This window comes from Petromyzon marinus, chromosome 18 (assembly GCF_048934315.1).
Source record: "Petromyzon marinus isolate PM22_M1 ecotype Great Lakes invasive population chromosome 18, UKy_Petmar_22M1.pri1.0, whole genome shotgun sequence".
Classification (NCBI taxonomy): Eukaryota; Metazoa; Chordata; class Hyperoartia; order Petromyzontiformes; family Petromyzontidae; genus Petromyzon; species Petromyzon marinus.
Genome location: NC_133684.1, coordinates 6,189,302 through 6,211,210, shown reverse-complemented (window position 1 = coordinate 6,211,210; position 21,909 = coordinate 6,189,302). Strand labels below are relative to the sequence as shown.

The 21,909-nt window shown below is 52.2% G+C and overlaps 1 protein-coding gene across 3 annotated transcripts in view; it reads right to left on the bottom strand.

The window, feature by feature from the left end:
* WDR17 (WD repeat domain 17) overlaps nt 1-21,569 on the bottom strand; it is a 38,620-nt gene extending 17,051 nt beyond the window's left edge. For 2 of the 3 annotated variants that reach the window (XM_032956644.2, XM_032956646.2), the window contains exons 1-14: nt 20,814-21,568; nt 14,777-14,964; nt 13,119-13,302; nt 11,215-11,445; nt 8,790-9,041; nt 7,648-7,770; nt 7,150-7,337; nt 6,780-6,948; nt 5,915-6,006; nt 4,618-4,700; nt 2,586-2,672; nt 1,560-1,724; nt 1,238-1,440; nt 766-915 (exon numbers count right to left, since the gene is read on the bottom strand). In XM_032956644.2, coding sequence (XP_032812535.2) covers nt 766-915; nt 1,238-1,440; nt 1,560-1,724; nt 2,586-2,672; nt 4,618-4,700; nt 5,915-6,006; nt 6,780-6,948; nt 7,150-7,337; nt 7,648-7,770; nt 8,790-9,041; nt 11,215-11,445; nt 13,119-13,302; nt 14,777-14,899 — 2,050 coding nt within the window. In that variant the 5' untranslated portion in view covers nt 14,900-14,964; nt 20,814-21,568. Of the gene's footprint in view, nt 1-765; nt 916-1,237; nt 1,441-1,559; nt 1,725-2,585; nt 2,673-4,617; nt 4,701-5,914; nt 6,007-6,779; nt 6,949-7,149; nt 7,338-7,647; nt 7,771-8,789; nt 9,042-11,214; nt 11,446-13,118; nt 13,303-14,776; nt 14,965-20,813 lie in introns of all 3 variants that reach the window. The other variant, XR_004402991.2, reaches the window with a different exon arrangement.
* Nucleotides 21,570-21,909: the final 340 nt, after the last annotated feature.

Below are 21,909 nucleotides of genomic sequence, written 5' to 3'. Positions count from 1 at the left end.
CGAGCAACACGACTTATGGGGCCGAGACACAGACACACAACTGACGTGAGGGGTAGGCACACACAAGACTAGAGGGGGTGGCAGAAATGTGAAGAGCGGGTGGCACGCACACATAGATGGCTAGAGGGGATAGCACACACACACATAGATGGCTAGAGGGGATGGCACACACACACATAGATGGCTAGAGGGGATGGCACACACACACATAGATGGCTAGAGGGGATAGCACACACACACACATAGATGGCTAGAGGGGATGGCACACACACACATAGATGGCTAGAGGGGATGGCACACACACACATAGATGGCTAGAGGGGATGGCACACACACACATGGATGGCTAGAGGGGATGGCACACACACACACATCGATGGCTAGAGAGGATGGCACACACATACATAGATGGCTAGAGGGGATGGCACACACACACACATAGATGGCTAGAGGGGATGGCACACACACACACAGATGACTAGAGGGGATGGCACACACACACATAGATGGCTAGAGGGGATGGCACACACACACACATAGATGGCTAGAGGGGATGGCACACACACACACATAGATGGCTAGAGGGGATGGCACACACACACACATAGATGGCTAGAGGGGATGGCACACACACACACATAGATGGCTAGAGGGGATGGCACACACACACACACACATGACTAGAGGGGATGGCACACACACATACATAGATGGCTAGAGGGGATGGCACACACACACATGACTAGAGGGGGTGGGCACACTCACCGGTGTTGCCGATGATCTCGTCCCAGGGCCGCTCGGCGAGGATGCTGATCATGAGCGGCGACACGAGCGGTGACAGCGACCAGAGACGCACGGTGGAGTCGCGCGAGCACGAGGCCATGGTGAACGGCCGGCTCGGATGGCACGTGAGGCCTGCACACACATGGACACAAACACGTATGAACTAATACACAAAGATCCCCCCTATAGCCTGAACAGGCTGTTGGGGCGAGTGTTGTTAGCGAGCACCTATGAAAGCCGGCATGGCACACGAGGGGGTGGTTGGCCACCACAACGCCCGGCCGCCTTTGTCTCCTTAGTTGCGATGATTTTACACACCGCACCAGGTACTCGTTTTGAAGCTGAGTCAACCTTGGGGAGGCCCAGCATCAATTCAGATAATCGTCATCGGTGTTATGACGGCAATTATCACGGCGGTGGTGGTAGCGGCTTATGGCAGCGCCGGTCCCCTCACCGTAGACATCGGCGCCGTGATCGGCCACGGTGTCGAGGCAGGTGCTGTCGCGCGTGTCCCACACGCGGATCGAGTAGTCCCAGCTGCCTGACGCCAGCAGGTACGGCACCTCGGGGCTCCACATGAGGCCTCGCACGGGCGCCTGGTGCCCCGCCAGCACGCTGATGCACGCGTCCTGCGTGTAGTCCCAGATGCGCACCGTGCTGCACACACACGCACGAGTTTAAAGTGTATTTCTTTTTTAACCGGGTGAGAACTTGGGAGGCCACGATGAGAACCGTCCCGGCCAAACTGGGGACATTGTGGGGACGGCTTCACTCACCCGTCGTCGGAGCCGCTGCACAGGATGCCCTCTCGCAGCGGCGACCAGCGCACGTGGAACACCTTGGCCGTGTGGCCCGTGAACACCTTCAGCGGCTGCTCGGAGCTCGTGGCCAGGTAGTAGACGCGCACGCTGCGGTCCTCGCAGCCCGTCGCGATCATGTCCCTGCGGAGCGACCGAGCGAGTGAGCGAACGAGCGTTTAGAGCCACTTCAAGGAAGATACAGCCCCAAACCCTCCCGCCCCGAGCCCTCATTACCTTGACAGTGCATTGTCTTTGAGCTGTACGCTTTTTGGCGTCATCTGGTCGAGCACTATTTGGGTCGAGGCTCATAAGAAAGCCGTCCCTTGGTGTGGACCAATCAGTTTCAAGGACAATGTATATATTATCAGTGTGTTTTTTGTTTGCATTTTGACTGCAAGTATTGTGGTTAATGCAGACACGAATCCTTGTAAAAAGGTTTCAGTTTTGGTTGCCATAAAAAAGGGGAACAACCCTATTATTATATTTTGGTACTGGCAAAGGAGGTCCAATGATGTATCGACGCTGGCCACAAGTTTGGGGGTGCCTTCTTACTCTCCGGAGCGTATTATCATCCGGAGAACACGGTAGCCACGCACTCTCTGTGGCATAGGCCGAGGCCCTTCCAGTTTTCAGATGTGTTTCTTCACAAGTTGGGACGCCGCGGTGGCGAGATGTTAACTCCCTCTCCGGGTATGCAGGAGGTCGTGGGTTCGATCCCGACCCCCTCATGCCTGTAAATGTAGAGTTTGCACGTTCTCCTCGCGGTCGTGTGGATTTTCTCCGAGTCCTCCGGTTTCCCCCTCTGCGTTTAGAATGAGCTATCATTTGTGGCCTGGTCACTTCTGAAAAAGAGCTGTGTAGCTCAGTGGGGGCCTTACCTGGTAAAATAAAAAAATAGCTTAGTTTACAGTTAAAGTCGCATGCCTTCCACGTTTCGCTCATCGCGTCTCCTCGCCCCCCCATCACCGGGGCCCTTGGCAATGCGGCTACCCTCCATCTCACTTGTTGTTCTGGCTCCAGTCGCAGCCGAAGACGGCGGCCGGGTGGCGATAGCGGTGCAGAACCTTCCCGTCCACCGTGCGGATGATGCTGGGCGGGTGGAGGGGGGACGCCATTTGATTCAGCAGCAGCAACAGTAGCAACAACAAAAATTATTTGGCAAATTTGGAAAACATACGTTCACTAACAACTGCTCGTTCCATGCAAAAATACCGCACAGGGGAGATATTTTTTTAAATGTAATAATATAAAATGTTACGTTGTTCATTTGCAGAATACAATGTACAGTATATGTGTACTCCAGCAGATGATGGAATATTTTAATTGTAAGGGAGACATGGTAACTTGGCATGTAAAGATTCCAACTCCTTGTGCTTATGTAGTGACTAACTCGGAGATGCTAAGAGTTGGAGGCACTTCTTTTATTTAACGAGCACCCTGGGCACAATACACACCCTACGCTGGCACACACTCTCCTGTCACTAGCCTATACACAGCGCTAGCCGTCTTACACGGACGGCGCTGAACCGAGACAGCCAACTACCGTCTAGCGGCGCAATATCAAGTAAAGATAACAGCGACGATGGCGACGATCTTCAACAGCACGACGGGGATCCCACTCCAAACGACAGCCCCGAGCTCTCGCTCAGGGCCCCCTTTTATGCTCCCAGGGTGGCCTCGCTCCGCCCTGGCCACGCCCCCTCTCTAGAACCTACCAGCGGGTTCCCGGGCTTCCCCCACATGCCCCTTCAGTAACCTTTCCCCCAGACATCCCCTCTGGTGTATCACCTGGCCTGCTGACGTCAGGGCTGCTGTAATCCGTATATCCCCTTCCCCGGCAGCAGCCAGCGCTATGCTGCTACACTACTTATTCTGTGCCACTGCACTATGATGAATTGTCATGATCCAGGCGCAACAATTCACAAGATAGCCGGCCTGTAGTGGGGCACGCCTCTAATCCAGCGCCGTGGAGGTGAGGGTTTGTGGATCACACGATCGAGGAGGTGCCGTAGCCTGGCTTGCCAGGTGAATGCGGTAGAGAAACATGTGGACTCGATCTGTTCCACCTCTATGGGATAGAGTGTTGACCCCTAGCATGCGCAGGTTTTCTCCGCGTCATCCGGGTTTCTTCCTACATGTAACCGCTCAACAAATGGCCGGTGACACCTTGATATACATTATAAACGAAAGCCATCACTCGCATTAACTGTGTGCATTGCCACCAGTTACGTCCCGAAATTCAAATCGTTATGTGCGTTTTAACTTCGATTTGGATTTGTGATTCGTGACATCACGTTCAAAAACCTAGAACTGAAGTGACCAAGTTGAACAATAAGAGCGGAGCATTTGGCATTGCGCGTGGGCGACTGTGAAACAATCAAGTTGGTGGTGGGGGCGGGGGCGGAAATTTATTATCGAAGCGGACCCTCCCCTCCATAAACTACAACACATCCAGTATGGAGCTGCTCATTCAGCCTAAAATTAAATGCAAGACAGCAGGTGCAGCTCCCACGGAGTGGACCGCATATTTGCCAATTTAAAGTCCAGTCCAGTATTTCAGTCCGCATTCATCTTGTCCTATTGAGATTTATACAGCGCATTTACCCATGCGCTTTTACAGCAATTTGAAAATTGTGCAAAGGATGATAACGCTTTGAAATGAATGAACGGGTTATTGTAAGTGGCGGTGGTGTAGTTTTGATGACAGTGGAACAAGAGGGATTGATATGGAGCGGTTGGGATAGGACTGGTCGTGGCTGAGCGGGAGGGGGGGGGGGTGCTGAAAAGTAATGAGGCATTGTTTGCTTTGAGAAGACAAAGGGGGTCGGGCGAGTGGCAGGAGCCAGCCCTTTAATCGTGTTGACCTCGATTTGGTTTGTGCTGTGTGTTTTGCGAGGTGCGATATTTTTTTCGTTATTTCATTTTTCCGCTGTCATCTTCTACAGCATTGCAGCTTTGCATGAATGACACGATAGACTAAACCAAATATTATTGATATTAATCCGGCCTCGAGTGTGGGTTCCACTTCGCTCACCAGTATCCATCGGCGCTGCATGTGGCAATCCTCTTCGAGTCCTTGTGGCTCCACGCGATGCAGAAGATGCCGTTTTTGCCGTGCTGAGTGGCAAACGGTTGGGGGCGGGGGACACGCGGACGGCAACTATCAGAATAACAACGGCGACGATTTAGTTGCCGATACAGCGCCAGGGCGTCTCAGATCGCTTGAACACCCCGCGGATAAGCGACTTACATCCCAGCTCGCGTCAAACATTTGATAGAACGACCCACATTGGCAGCTATCCCTGTAAAGGTACAATGCGACCCAGCACAGCGTTAACCTGCCAGTAGGGGGGGGGAGATGATTTGATTCCGCTGTGTAATCCAAATTCGGTAATTCACGGCGTCATTTGGAAAACTTTGGACCCGTGACGCCACCACTGTGCGCGAAGCGGACGGCACGGAGTACGATTCCGGTCGATTCGCGCCGCAGGTGTTAACCGGGGCGGGCGCCGGGATCGAACCGCGAATCCTCTGCCAACGGGGCCGCGCGACCGCCCCCCGTAGAGGAAGGGGGCGGGCGATGCCGAGCCACGGTCCCACACGACGGCGCGAATCAGCCGACAGGCGAAGGGCGAGCACACCACCACGGCAGCCACGGCGGTACAGCTCCCTTTGTCGATCCACCGCTGGATGAAGGCCTCCCCACACCGGTGACGGTGGGGGTCGTTTGACTGACACTTCACGAGTCAGTGCAGGGTAGAAATCACTCTGCCACTGGGTTCATATTACTGTGCCGCTAACCACTCTACCGTCACTCCACTCCTCCGGGCCCCTCTTCCATTAAATAATTATAGTTTGAAAGCATCACTGCGTTGAATTATAATAATAATGAGGATGACCCTCATTCATCCTCACTGTTTGGCCAATTCCATTTCAAAGCAGGAGTGGCTTTTCACAGACGTTGACGACGACAATGATGATTATGTTGACAATGATGCCCAGGAGAGCCTCACTAAGGCGGTCCCCATTGGATTGCGTTGTCATTCTCAGCTGCCGACGACAAAACTGCGGCGACGTTTGCAGGGCGGGAGAGAGGGAGGGTGGGAGAGAGTGAGTGAGAGAGCGAGAGTGAGAGAGCGAGAGAGAGAGCGAGAGAGCGAGAGCGAGAGTGAGAGAGTGAGTGAGAGAGCGAGAGAGCGAGAGAGAGAGTGAGAGAGTGAGTGAGAGAGCGAGAGCGAGAGAGTGAGTGAGAGAGTGAGTGAGAGAGCAAGAGAGAGAGTGAGAGAGTGAGTGAGAGAGCGGGAGCGATAAGCGAGTGTGGTGCACGAGACCTCGTTGAAGCGCGTGATGATCTTGCCCTTCTTGATGTCCCAGATGAAGGCACCGTTCCGAGACGTGGCGCCGGCGATGCAGTTGAGGTCCGCTGTGGGCGGGTGGGCGAGCGCACGTACACACACACGCGTACACACACACACGCGTAACGCACGGACACATAGGTACGTGCATGGACGCACACACATGCGCACGCACGGACACGCACGTATATGCACGGACACATGCACACGCACGTACACGCACCAACAATGATGACAGCCGCTATTCGCCAATGAGCGGCGATGACCTCGCCAGTGCTTGTGCCAGGCTAGGTGCGCTTTGAGATTGTCACAGTGTGGAAGGCTCTTGCCGCTGGCAGGAGGTCACGGAGCAGACCCAGGTGTTATGGGTTGACTGATGTGCCAGGCTAGGTATGTATGTATGTTGAACTTCTTTGGCACCGTACATAGCCAATCATGCTCATTGGAGCTGTGGGCGAAGGTTAACAAACTAAACACAATCAGCGCTCGAAGGATGAAGGGCAGATGAACCACCTGTGCAGCCCACTGTGCCAGCTTGCACACACACACACACACACAGGCACGCCGTACACGTGCTCACACACGGACAGGCGTATCCTCGCGCACACGTGGACACACGCGGGAAGACTGGAGAATGCAGGAAAGAGAGAGGAGGAGGGACAGCAGGAGTCACGGGAGCGAGAGAGGGAAGCGTCACGCGAGAGAAAGGAGAATTCACAGGAAAGAGTGGGGAGAACTCGCGGGAGTGAGAGGGGGCGGGCGGGCGGGGGGGGGGGGTGGGAAGCGTCACGTGAGAGAAAGGAGAAGTCAGAGGGGAGTGCACGCAGGGGGAGGGCCGTACCGGGCGCCCAGGAGAGCGAGTAGATGACCCCCTCGTTGCCGGGCGACGTGTGCACGGCGCGCATGCTGTTGATGTCCCACACCTTCACGGTGCCATCGAACGACGCCGTCGCCAGCAGGCTTGGGTCGTCCGGCTTGAACTTGCAGTCGAAGATCGTCTCCACGTGACCCTGGGTGGCAGGGCACACGAGCAGGTGTTGTTGCCGGCGCCACACCTGGCCCACCTTTGTCTCCCCAGTGCTGACGTTTACAAGACTGCACCAGGTCGGCCTATCGGGGAGACCCGGGAGGGGGGGTGGGGGGGGGGAGGGGACCGGTTCAAACATTCGACGCCGTTACCGGTCGCGAGCGTGAATCGAACCCGCACGCACCAGGTCGCGCAGGAAGTCCCACTTCTTGGCGCCCATGTCGTAGAGGCCGACGCCTCCGTCCATGAAGCAGCAAACGGCATGGCCGGGGGGCAGGGAGAACGCGCGGCTCTGGGACCACGTGGGGGGCGGCACCGCCTCGCTCGTCGATGACGTGTGCTGGCCCCTCGTCGGAGACTCCCGCGGCACCGCTGACAAACACGGGTGCGAGGGGGCGGGGCCGGGCGTGGGGGAAGGGGTAAGGTCAGGGGTTAAGGTCAAGAGGTCACGAAGCGGCCCCAGGCGGCGCAGAGGGGGTCAACCTGTGCGGCGCTCGTCTTTGTTCTGCCAAATCCATTGATGAAATCGGCCGGTTTACCATAACGGCAACACAAATTGACGCTAAAGTCTCATTCGCGTCGGATCATCTTTACGCGATTTAACGTGCCCCTCCGTTAAAGGCAGATGGATGGATCGAGCTCGCACGTTAAAGTCAACGGCAGCGATCGGCGGCGTAGTTACGTTTGTGGCGCGGGGGCGAGCTGAGCACGTGCAGCGCGTGGAACCCCGTCTTCTTCAGCTTGAAGTGCTCGAGTGGGGTCGTACGCGACACGTTCCACACGCGCAGCACGCCCACCTGGGAGTCTGCCCACGCGGAGACGACACGGGGACGCGGGGGGGGACGACACGGGGATGTGCAGACACGGGGACACGGGGAGACAAGGAAACACAGAGATGTGGGGATACAGGTGTGAAGACGTGGGATGTCGGGAGACAAGAGGAAAAGAACACAGGGACATAGGGAGACACTGAGACACAGGGGCATGGGGATAATGATACATTCGCTTGTCTATCCGCACATTGTTACAGGGACCTGGGGTTGGGGTTAGAGGATACGAGTTTATTATAATCAAGTAATCAGTAAATCGATCATTATCAAGGCACAGGGGACACGCTGGGAAGGCTAACCACCTTTGAAGAGCACACGGGTCCTGAGGGAAAACACAGAGGACACACTGAGAGCACACGGGGCCTGACAGGTGACACAGAGGACACACTGGGAACACACCGGGGCCTGACAGGTGACACAGAGGACACACTGGGTACACACGGGGCCTGACAGGTGACACAGAGGACACACTGGGAACACACGGGGGCCTGACAGGTGACACAGAGGACACACTGGGTACACACGGGGGCCTGACAGGTGACACAGAGGACACACTGGGAACGCACGGGGGCCTGACAGGTGACACAGAGGACACACTGGGTACACACGGGGCCTGACAGGTGACACAGAGGACACACTGGGTACACACGGGGCCTGACAGGTGACACAGAGGACACACTGGGTACACACGGGGCCTGACACGTGACACAGAGGACACACTGAGAACACACGGGGCCTGACAGGTGACACAGAGGACACACTGGGAACACACGGGGGCCTGACAGGTGACACAGAGGACACACTGAGAACACACGGGGGCCTGACAGGTGACACAGAGGACACACTGAGAACACACGGGGCCTGACAGGAGACACAGAGGACACACTGGGTACACACGGGGCCTGACAGGTGACACAGAGGACACACTGGGAACGCACGGGGGCCTGACAGGAGAGGTGCACTCGGCAAGGCCCGGCGAGGTCCAGGCACTCACCGCCCGTGACGAACATGCCAGGCGCGCTGGGCACCCAGGCGAGGCACTGCACGGAGGCGGCGGCGCCGGGCAGGGCGAAGGCGGTGATGCACACGAGCGAGTCGGCGTCCACCAGGCGGATGCCGTTGTGCAGGTTGGCGGCGAGGAGGTAGTCGGTGGAGAGGGGGTCCCACTCGAGCGCCGTCACGGGGTCCTCCTCGTCCGTGCCCTCCAGGGACTCGGGGCGCAGCACGTGCTTCTGGCTCTTCCAACCTCGCACACGCACGCGCGCACGCACAGGCACACACGCACGCACAGGCACGCACGCACGCACAGGCACACACGCACGCACAGGCACACACGCACGCACAGGCGCACGCACAGGCACACACGCACGCACAGGCACACACGCACGCACAGGCACACACGCACGCACAGGCACACACGCACGCACAGGCACGCACACGTGCGTGCGCACATGCCGGGGTCGGGGGGGGGCGCGCACAGTTAGACGATCCGCTCGTATAGCCGGTGAGCCGGCGGGTTGGTCAGTCAGTTGCGCGATAGGTCAGTTAGTAGGTCAGTGATTTAAACAGTCAGTCAATTGATATATCACTTATTCGGGCAATCTGTTCGGTAGGTAGTTATTCAATGAGTTAGGCTAATCGTCAATACATCAGTTACTCGATTGGCCAATCCATGAGTTAATCAGTTAATCAATTGGCAATCCCATAATCCCGTGTTTTTGATCTCAGTTCTGTACTCTTGATCCCGTCGTCCTTTTTGCCAAGTCGCGATACGTTGTCAAATCAATCACGAAACATTTTTCAAACAAACTGTTTCCACGTCATTCCGACCACATTTGCGTAATCACGGTCGGCAGGGAAAGATGCGAGCACGGGCAACACGGGGTCGGAGAGGGTGGAACAGAATAGCCCTGAAGCAGCAACATCACGTACGTCAAACTTCTTTCCGCCGTACGTAGCCAACCGTGCAAAATCGGAGGTGCAGGTGAAGGACAACAAACTAAAACACAAAAAGCAGTTCTAAAGAAAAAAACACAAAATCACAGCCACAAATCTCCATTAAATATCTGACGAACCATAACCAGTCACTGATCAACTGAAGAAGACGTCACCGTGGCCAAAGCCGTCGATGCAAACCACCCACACCTCATCGACGACGCATCCCACCCCCCCCCCCGCCAGATCCTACAGCTGCTGCGGAGTCGACACGCGACCTGCAAGATTTGTCCTGACAGTATCCCCACCATGTGGACTTCGGTCTTCCCCTTGGTGGCTGGAATCGAGGTGACCACTCCAATGGCTGTCTCGTGTCTCGGTAACCGGCCCTCACCCATCCTTGACCTATCGCTGCCAGTCTCAAGCGGAACGTTTATTCTGTTTAACCAAGACTCAAAGAGACCGGGAGGATAGAGTCGCTTTTGCAAGAGCGAACTGGGTGACCAGAAAAAAAAAACTGACAAAAGGGGCCGTCCATAAATGACGTCACGCACCGAGGTGGGGGGGGGGTCAGACATTTGTGACGATGTGTGACGAGGAGGGGAGAGGGGGGTTTGAGAAATGTGACGTCACATCAAAATGCGCAACTTTAAATAAATATTAATTAAATAAAATTGTTATAACAACACTAATTTTGATTAATTTTCATGACTAACTATTTGATTATTTCAATTGACTAAGGTCACCTTTTATTTATTCCATGAAGGAGCATTTTTCTTCTCCATAGGAGAATGGAGAAGCATACATTTCGTAAAAAAATGTGAATGATTGTTATTAAACATTTTGATTCTAATGATTCTACCAGGGCTTTTCATTCTGTGAAATGAATATGTGATTGTTATAATTGTACTCTCCATTTTGCTTCGTTCTACTACAAAGTTGCAAGTATTTTTTTTAATAGTTAAAATAACTTTTAATATTTTATAATTATAAGAGAATTTCAATATAATATTCTGAACATCTGCAGTTTTATTTAGACGCTGAATATTTCAAGTGAATTTTATGCTAAATTTCAGCTTTCCCACGCCTCCTTTTTAATAAATGTTTTCTCCAACATCAGAGCGCAGCGCCACATCAAATACGCACTACAACGACAATAGTTGAAAGCGATTTGAAACACGTTTTATTTTCAAAATGGAAATATGTTTTTTTTGGGGGGGGGGCAGAGCTTTGTGACGTAACATTTGAGCGGGGTCTGACTTTTTGTGACGCCGTGTGACGAGGGGGGGGGGTCAAAAATCGGCCAAAATCGCGTGACGTCATTTATGGACGGCCCCAAAGCAAAGCGAACAATGAAACAAACAGAAACCACAAACCGCGTCGCTTAAAATTTTAGTTTTTTTCAACCGAAAGTTCCGAGACGTGAATCGACGTCGAGCAGCAAATTCCGTGCGGCGCGATTCGGCCAGGGCAGCGGGCAGTACCTGGCTGGAAGATGGAGAGGCTGCCGTCGGTGTGGCCGAACACGAGCTTGCCGGCATTGCGCGGGTGCCAGCGGAAGAGGCAGATGTCGGAGAGGAATGAGTGCGCCTCCTTGTGCATGACGACGCCGCCGTCCGCGCCGCTCGCCGTCCACACGTAGAGCGGCCCGCGGTGCGACACGAACGCCACCGCGTCGCCCGCGTTCCAGCACCAGCTCACCGACGCCGGCACGCCTGCCGCGGTGGGGGGGGGGGGGGGGGCAGGGGGGGGGCAGGCGTCGTATGAGTTGGTTCACAGTTGGGGGGTGGGGGCGGCATGAAAGGGAGGGAGGGAAGGTGGGAGGGAGGGAGGGGGAGGAGGGGGGAGAGAGGGATGGAGGGACGGAGGGGCAGGGAGGGGGAGGAGGAGGGATGGAGGGAGGGGGACGAGGGGGGAGGGAGGGAGGGAGAAAGGGGTGAGGGAGGGAAGGGGAGGAGGGGGTAAGCAGGGATAGGAGGGATAGGAGGAGGGAGGGAGAGGAGGGGGTGGAGGGGGGAGACAGGAGGGAGGGGGGGTGAGGCAGGAGGGAGGGGGAGGGAGGGGGGAGGAGGAGGACGGGGTGGAGAAGGAGGGCACGGCTGCCCCTGAAGCTCGCCACCCAGGTTCAAACCCCTGACTAAACTTTTGATGCGGCCAGTTGGCTCAGCGGACGAGCCAGCGACCCACAGTGCAAACGTTCCGAGTTAACATCCTCGTTGTGGGTCCACTCAGGCTTCGCTCTGTGGCGAAGTCGACAGTGGTTCACCTACGGATGGACTCTTCGTTCCTGCCATGGGAATGTGGAATATGCACCAATGGCTCAGACAAATGTTTGTTAATTAAAAAAAATTGCACTGTCATTGCACTTAGCGTCTATAAATAAAAAAATCCGTACAAATTAATTATAATTTGTATCCCCCCCCCCCCAAAAAAAAAATATACATAGAAAATCTGCCAGGGTCTGGGCAGAGCAAGCGGGAAGTCTTGAGTGTGAACAACAACAGCAACAACAGCATCTGGCCGCCCGCCCTCCCCTAGTCACCGCTCCTCCTGCGCACGAGGCGGCGTTGACGAGGGGGCCTCGCGCGACACAACGTGACACGACATTCATATGCAGTTGCCCCCTTTGTGCAATTAACGCGGAACGTACACATCGTATGACGCACGCGCGGTTCAAAATGATAAAAAAAAACCGACGACGATGATGACAACGGCAACAACGTCCATGCTCGCGAAAACAAAAAACAGATCGACGAAGCTTGCCGGGTAAACAAATTTGTGGTTTGCAACCGCTCGCTAGACCCTGGCACGATCTCTCTTGTGTCCACCGCAAGCAACGGCTTGCTGCTGTACCTTCCAGGAGGAAGGGTGCGTGCAGGCTGCGGTGTGCGCAGGGGGGAATGACAGCCGCCACATTTGCCAAGGCGCAACGCGAAGCGTGTTAACAAACGAAGGACTGAGCACCGCGTGTGAGCCGTCTCTGTGAAGGGTGGCTTTTTGTGACTGGAGAGGGGCACAGGGACCATTATTCTGGACTGGGGATGAGGCACCTCACCAGTGCTGAGAACCACATCGTAGTTGAATGCACTTTGTTGCGATGTGTGTACCGCGTGTTCTATAACGATGTCTCAAAGTGTCCCCCTGTGCCCCCCGTATCCCCCGTTTCCCCCACATCCGCACCGACGTCCCCCTTGCCCCCCCTTGCCCCCCGTGCCCCATATTCCCCGTGTCCCCGTGTGTCCCCCGTATCCCCATGTCCCGTGCCCCCTGTATCTCCCATGCCCCCCATGCCCCCCATGCCCCCGTGTTCCCCTTGCCCCCCATATCTCCCTCGCCGCCTTCACCCCCGCCCCCTAGCCCCCCCCCCCCCCCCCCGACGTGCGCCCACCTTTAGTGGCGTCTAGCCGCGCCACCACGCGCTGCTCGGCCACGTTCCACACCACGAGGAGGCTATCGGCGCTGGCGCTGGCGAAGACGTCGGCGCTGTGCGGGCTCCACGCGATCGCCGTGATCGTCTTCTTGTGCTCGGACATGATGGCGCGCAGCTTGAACTCATTGTAGCGCTGGTCCAGCTGACGGGTGAGGGCAAGCGCAGGCGGCGTCATGCGGTGGAATTCCTTTCACCCGTTTACCCTATTATAAATTAGTATTTTTACAAAAAAATGTATTTAACCAGGCAAGGCCCACTGAGCTGAACAGATATTTTTCAGAAGCGACCTGACCACAAATGATAGCTCAACGAAGTGGCTTATTAACATCACGTGGCAATTCATGGCAGGCAAATACTCTAAAGCGCACGTCGATTCTGAACGCGGAGGGAAAACCGGAGGACCCGGAGAAGAAATCCATACTACCACGGGGAGAAAATGGAAACTCCAAATATACAGCAGCAGGCGTCAGGGTTGGGATCGAACCCACGACTTCCTGTATACCAGGCGAGGTAGTTAACATTTCGCTACCCCGACACCCCAGTGGCTTCCGTTATCCACCACCCCAACCGACTCGTGGATTTTTTTTGCAAATGAAGTGAGCGGACCCCAAATGTTGGAAAATCCATCCAAATGCTGACATGTATCCAGGGTTAACCAGGGGACATAACACCGCGTTTAAGAACACATTACCCGTTGTGAAAATGTCAGACAGGTGAACATGTCTCGAAAGTGAGACGGTTACGCCGTGCTATCACCACTACACCTGGGTGTGGCCCGTTAATTGATCAGAGCGGATATGCGACGCTGCCCAGGCAGTGGTCGCTCAGGTCTGCAATCCAGGGTTGGTGGATCGCACACATGTTGTGAAACTCCCTTCCCGTGAGCATCGAGGTGATAAACTCTGGCTCGCCAGCAGAAGGCAGTACAGCAAAGTGTGGACTCTAAGGGATATAGTGTTTCCCCCTCGCATGCGCGGGTTTTCTCCGAAGACTCCACTTTCCTCCCAAATGTAAACACTCATTAATTGGCCAATGACACATTCATTTAGAGAGGACTGCAGAATTTGGATTTAAAGCTTTCGTGACTGCAGGGATTCATATTCTTGGTTCTTTCGGTAAAGTCACCACGTAGAAGGGAAACAATAAAATAATAAAAATATAAAACAACGAAATCCTCACGACGTTTCGACTGCAACACAATCAATCATCATCAGGTGTGAAAACCACAACAAGAATTTTTTTCTTGTTGTGGTTTTTTCACATTATTTTATTGTTCCCCTTCTACGTGACTTTACCGAAAGAACCAAGAATAGGACTGCAGAACTTGGGCACTTGTTGATAACACCAGCTCGCCGCGTGGCTGCTGCTGCCTTCTCGCAGCTCATCTGTGGTTCCCCCGTCCCGCCTCCGAGTCGCCCCCCCTCCCTCTCTCTCTCTACGAGATCGAGGAGCGAGTACTACGCGTGCAGCGGCGGCGGCGGCATCGCAGCACCACGATGCTGAGTCCATCATCGCCAATCGCACACGCGCACGCTGGGACTTCTCAGCCGAAACGGCGCACCGATGGGAGGTGCGTGACGGTGCGCGCACGTGTCGGCCGCCTGGGCCTGATGTACCTCGTACACGTAGATGGCGAGCGTGGCGCAGTAGGCGAAGCGGCCTCCGCTGGCCGCGCACACGTCTTTGTTCCACGGCTGGCACCCGGCGGCCAGCAGCCCCACCTGCTTGACGCGAGACATCTCCACCACCACCACCAGCACCAGCGCTCACCCGACTCCCCCCACCCACCCCACCTCTCTCTCACCTGCCGGCGTGCACAGGTGGGGGGGAGGGGGGACAGGGGGGCAGGGTCAACAAAGTGAGGGAGACTTCAGACGTTCGCATCAATGCAACACATTTGGCAATAACGCTGTGGCCTTGGAGAGATTGAACTGCGATGTTGTATGTGATAGGTGACGTTTGGGGCGTCGGCCCTGCTTCGCGGGACGTACCTGAAGAACCGACATTGCCAGAAACGTTGCCTTTTATATATCGTGTCTCATTTTAAGGCCCGCAGTGTGTATCACCAATGCCTGTGTACCGCTGCCACTGCAGTATCGCCAAATTGTTTGTTTGATAATTACAGGGGAACTCTCGATTCTGAGGTTATTGCAGCAGCAGCAACATCAGCGACAGCAGTAGCATCATCAGTCGCATTGCCGGCATCATCGTCTCTGGTATTAAACCACCATGATCGTTATCTTTGTCATCCTTATAATCTTAACGGTCCACTATCCGTCATCATAATCAGCTCCACTATCCATAAGGAATATCACAGCATCATCGCTGCTGCTGCTGGTAATGACCACGACCACCATCATGATCACAGTCATCATAAATTATAATATACAACACCCACATCATCTGTACACACTTCCATGATTATCAACGCTTGTTATCATCAATCGTTACCATAATACACACGTATATAATAGCCCAGTTAAAATAATAAGCATGCCTCCTCCTGGTGCATCTCCAAACAGATGCTTACAGCCTTCTATGATTGCATCTCTGTAAATCTCCCGACTTCATGTATCCTTGGTCTCTCCTGATAGATATTGAACTCCCATCTCTCAACGCATCTCTCACCACCCTCCTCCTCTTCCTCCTCTCAGTCCACATTCATCTCAGTGCGCATGTCCCAATCTTATCAAAACGTTTAAAGCCAGGGGGATTCATTGCTGCCTCCGTGCAGTTTTGCCATTCTTCTGTGTGCTGTTTGTGATGTCCGTCTGTGTGTTGCCTCGCTGTTTTTTTTTGTTTGACCATGTTTTTGATTATTGTAGTACGGAGTTAGACTGATGGCCTTAATCTTAGTTGTCTTGTGGTTGTTGTTGTTGTTTGACTTGCATCCCACTGGGATTTTTGCACACAGCGTTGGTGTACGGTGCTATTTCAGGAATATTTTGATGTTTTTTTTCCTGGATTTTCTATTTGCACAGTCACATAATCACTTTAAGATGTTTTCTTGTTCATGTTTTTGTTTGTTGCGGTTGCACCCGATTCAAGAGCCGAATGGCTCACAGGGCTACACCAAATAAATGGAACTATGAACTAAATGGGTGGGAGGGGGCTCAGATGAAACTAAATCGCGGCTAATGCAAGACACACATCAACGAGGCAACGTAACCACACGTGTTGTTTGTCTACGTGGTGCAGCTGTGAATGCGAAGAATGCTGCCCTCTTGTTTTGATTGCTCCTCGATTTAACAGGCGGACTCGCCAATTAATTTTCGGTCACATGAGCTCCGAGTCACCGACCCTCTTGCTCGTGATGGGAAACGAACAGTTAAGCCCAACGCGCGCGTCACGATCAAACCAACCACGCACAATCTGCATCTCGTGCCTACATTATTACAGACCAATTCAGACCTTATTGGTCACCCCGTGCCCTTTATTCATCTCAACGTTCATCCTACAAAGTCCTTTCGCAACGGAGAAACACAAACAAATAGACACAATTGCTGTTTTGCACGTATTGAAACGGCTGTACGCCGTATGGACCTGAACACTCAATTTCCCGGTACAAGAATACTGGGTAAACCAAATGGGTTGACAGCGATGGTGGCGTAGTGACTACATTACCAATGGCGTAGTGACTACATTATCAGTGGTGTAGTAACTACATTATCAGTGGCGTAGTAAATACATTGCCAGTGGTGTAGTGACTACATTATCAGTGGTGTAGTGACTACATTATCAGTGTTGTAGTAACTACATTATCAGTGGCGTAGTAAATACATTACCAGTGGTGTAGTAACTACATTATCAGTGGTGTAGTAACTACATTATCAGTGTCGTAGTGACTACATTATCAGTGGTGTAGTAACTACATTATCAGTGGTGTAGTTACTACATTATCAGTGGCGTAGTGACTACTATATAGTGGTATAGTAACTACATTATCAGTGGTGTAGTGACTACATTGTCAGTGGTGTAGTAACTACATTATCAGTGGTGTAGTAACTACATTATCAGTGGTGTAGTGACGACATTACCAGTGGCGTAGTAACTACATTATCAGCGGCGTAGTAACTACATTATCAATGGTGTAGTGACTACATTATCAGTGGTATAGTAACTACATTATCAGTGGCGTAGTAACTACATTATCAGTGGTGTAGTAACTACATTATCAGTGGTGTAGTAACTACATTATCAGTGGTGTAGTAACTACATTATCAGTGGTGTAGTGACTACATTATCAGTGGTGTAGTAACTACATTATCAGTGGTGTAGTAACTACATTATCAGTGGTGTAGTAACTACATTATCAGTGGTGTAGTGACTACATTATCAGTGACGTAGTAACTACATTATCAGTGGTGTAGTAACTACATTATCAGTGGTGTAGTAACTACATTATCAGTGGTGTAGTGACTACATTATCAGTGACGTAGTAACTACATTATCAGTGGTGTAGTAACTACATTATCAGTGGTGTAGTAACTACATTATCAGTAGTAACTACATTATCAGTGGTGTAGTGACTACATTATCAGTGGTGTAGTAACTACATTATCAGTGGTGTAGTAACTACATTATCAGTGGTGTAGTGACTACATTATCAGTGGTGTAGTGACTACATTATCAGTGACGTAGTAACTACATTATCAGTGGTGTAGTAACTACATTATCAGTGGTGTAGTAACTACATTATCAGTAGTAACTACATTATCAGTGGTGTAGTGACTACATTATCAGTGACGTAGTAACTACATTATCAGTGGTGTAGTAACTACATTATCAGTGGTGTAGTAACTACATTATCAGTGGTGTAGTAACTACATTATCAGTGGTGTAGTGACTAGATTACCGGGTATATTTTGACTTAAAACTTTCGTGACTGCAGGCATTCATATTCTTCGTTCTTTCGGTAAAGTCACGTAGATAGAAAATGTAAAATAAAATAAAAAACCCACGACGTATTTTTACGTTCTATCGACGTAACTTTACCGAGAGAACCAATAAAATGCATTACCGGGTATGATCATGTGGGCTATATGGTGGCCGTACCGCATGCGCAAACGCACATTGGAAGAGGGGCGAGCGTACATCAGTGTTAGGTGGGCAAGCGGACGGCCAATATTCTCCTTCGTCTTGTTCGTCTTCTGTGCACGGCACATGTCGATGCAGCACAACAACGCCCATTTCACACTGAGGTCGTTGAGCCAGATAGTTTTGCCAGCGGTCTGCAGACTGCGTCGCCGTGATGACGCCTCCTTGGTATTTGTGAAGCAGGCGCAGAGTCGGTTTAACACGTAGGCTTTCGCGACCAATATCACACACACCTGGCTGTCGTCTCATGAAGCCTGATTAAGCTAGTTGTAATAACTGGCGAAACGTCGTACTCAGATAGTAAATGTTGTGGCTTGGCTCTCCAACACACCGGTGTTGCTGTACTAGTAACAAATTGGCCAAGTTCTGTTTACATGACAACCCTTACTAGTTGGCTTGTGTCGGGTGGTGGCGGGTTTGACGACACATTTCTATATTTACGCGATCTAACCCAAAAAAAACCCGTGGCTCTGTTCTGGGTGGCCACAGCCGACGCACACCGTAGATAGTTTATTATTACATAATATAATATTCCCCCACCCCACCCCCCCGAGTGGATACAAGTTAACTGTTGACCTAAAAGTGCCGCCGTTGCTCCGAGGGTCGAGCCACAGGAGAAAGCGGTGGTGCCAGTGGTTGGCACACTGACCCGAGCAATCAGTGTTTACTCATGTACAATGTGTAGTAGACACAATGCGGGAGACACGTTGTACACGTGACGTTGCCTGCTTGTCTATTTCATTATTAATATTTTCTACAAGGACGCCAATGAGAATTTAGCATTGTGTATTTTGATATATAGTTTTTGAATCTAACTGGAACCCGTATCTAACAGAAGAAGGTCCTTGCCTGTGAATGTCTATGCCATCATCATTGGATTAGGATTTGCATGTCATTTGCAATTAAATACACACAGCATCCTCAAGGGATTTACATAATCAGTGAATATGGCTTCCGTGTGACATATGGATCAGCCATTATCAATCCCCCGTTGGATGAAGGAGACCCTCGCGCCGTTGCAGTTACTCACAATCTTGCGAAGCCGCAATCTCATCTCGTCCCTCATGGGCACCTCGAGCCGAGCGTCGGCAAGAGAGTCTCCAGCGTGTTCCGACTACATAACCGCCGGTGGCGCTCGGCAGCTGAACGTCAACGTGACTGGTCAGAGGTCCGAGGCACGAACTATTTAAACGAAACTATTTTTAAAACTAAGAACCAACCTACTTTTGTTTTATTTTACCAGGTGAGGCCCACTGAGCTATGAAGCTTGTTTCAGTTGCGGCCTGGCCACAAATGGTAAAATTCCGTTTAAAAAAACACATTCCCTGCTTTTATTCACCTCTTTGTCTCATCATTTTTTTAAATCCCGATCCACCTTCAGGAATAATTGCCCGAGGTATGGGCACATTTTGCTTTGATTTCCACGCAGCTGTGTCTCCAGCAATTATTGCGTTAAGTAAACTTCTGTGTGCGTTACTTGCCGAGCTCAGATTTATATGATGTATATGAATGTCATTCAAGCAAGACTTTTTTCCCACTTTGCCCCCACTTTCAGCGCACGTTCCGTTACACAGCACCAGTGGTTTCATAATTGACAGTGAGAACATCGTTTGTACCTTCATTGCTTCTGAAGGGATTTTAATCTGGTGCTTAGAAGCAGTCAAAAGTCTACTACAACCCCTTGAACCTATAGTTTTTGAGTCAAGATATCTATTAGATATTGCCTATAATTCGCTCTGTCCCCTCTTGAGCAATATTACCGTGTAACGGGAACAACAACAGCGTGTGATAGATCATCATCACTCATGTGCTGTATTTTCCGAGCAACGCAGAGTCGGTAAAAACGAGCAGAGACGTGATGATGATAATGCTAACTGCGATATCTGTGCAAAGGTGATAATGATTTGTAAATTGGTATTGGAAAGGATTACAAGAGAGAACATCTATTATACTTATCTCTCAGCAAGGACATGAAGATAATGCACTCTTTAAAAAAAGTAATTGAGAAAAAGGACATCGAGAGCAAATGGAAAATGTATAAATGACATCGATTTCTCATGGACAACCCCAATACTGGCAAGTATGCCAATGTATGTAAATTGTGTCATACATGTGTGTGTATATATATATACTGGATACACTGCCTGTATGTGTACTGTACTGTCCTCTGAGTGTGGAACTGTGGCGCAGTGGTTATCTCTACTGCGCTACGAATTCGGCAACCCTACTTTAACATTCCAGGCCACAGCTAACATCGGTGGCGAGTAGCATTTCTTGAACGGGTTCTGGGCGGTGGGCCGGCGCACTCGACTTTAAATGAGCACAGCACCTGGTGCTGCGTGTAAGCATGAACAGTGAAAAGGCAACCGGACATGGTGATGTCCCACAAAACAACTGGTGCACCGTAACGGCCGACATAACAGCACTTGCCCTAGCAGTCTGCTAAAGCTATATGGGGGATATGAGTCTTTGTATGTGTGTATGTGTGTGTGTGTACTGTACATACAAGTTTAACTGTGTGACACACACACACGTGCACACACTGGGTGCCATCACCTCTCCGCTGTAGGTGACTCCACGCCGCTCACTCGCCCCTGCACGACCCACGCATGGGAGGGCGGCTTCCACCTCGGCTCCCACGCTTCGTTGTGCCGTGAGAGAGTGCGGTACGGGGAGAGATTGAGAGAGTGTGGTGGGGGGGGGGGGGAGATGGGAGAGCAAGGGGTGAGTGGCAGACAGGAAGAGCAAGGAGAACTCGGAGTGCAGGGAGAACTCGGAGTGTAGGGATGGTGGAAATATTCGGTAGAGTGGGAGAGCAGGGAGAGTTAGAGAGCAGAGAAGTTGAAGGGCTGGTGGAGTGGGATGGCAGAGAGAGAGTGGTAGAATGGGAGAGTGTGGAGAATGGGGAGAAATGGGAGAGTGGGAGACCGAGAGAGTGGCAGCGAGAGCGGGAGAACTGGGAGAGGGGGGGGGAGCACGAGAGCGGGGATAGTGGGAAAGTAGGGTGAGCGGGGAGAGTCGGGGAGAGCAGTGGGAGAGTGGGGAGAACCGAGAGAGAAGAGTGTGAGAGAAGGGAGAGACGGCAGGACCGGTGAAGCAGGACGAGCGGGAGAGCTGGGAACGCTCTGGAGGCCTCGCCGTGCCAGACCTGAGCGCAGTGAGCGCCTCGTCTCGTTGCGAACTCCAGTCACGTCTCCCTCTCTCCCTCCCCCTTGCTGCTCCCTCCTACTCCCTACTCCACCGCCTGAAATATCCACCACTCACACGGGCGCTGTCCACACAGGCGGTGCTGAATCTACCGACACGGGGGGGAGGAGGGGGAAACTGGGGGAGGGGGAAACTGGGGGAGGGGGTTTGGGGGGAGTTTGGGGGGGCAAGGGGAGGGGCTGGGCAAGCAGATGAGCAGCGCAGGATTAATTAAACCCTTCACGATACCGTTGATATTACCGACTCCGGGAAACGATTCGATTCAGTAATTGCCTCTATGTTTCGCGATACAAATGAAACGGAAAGAAACGATTCCTCCTGGCTTAATTCATGAGTGTGAGAATCGATTTAATTTACGAATCGTTACACCTCGGTGTTTTACAATGATCCAACGATTCGTTTTGTTATATCGAGTCCTAGGTTTACAGCGAGTGCAGTGTATAAA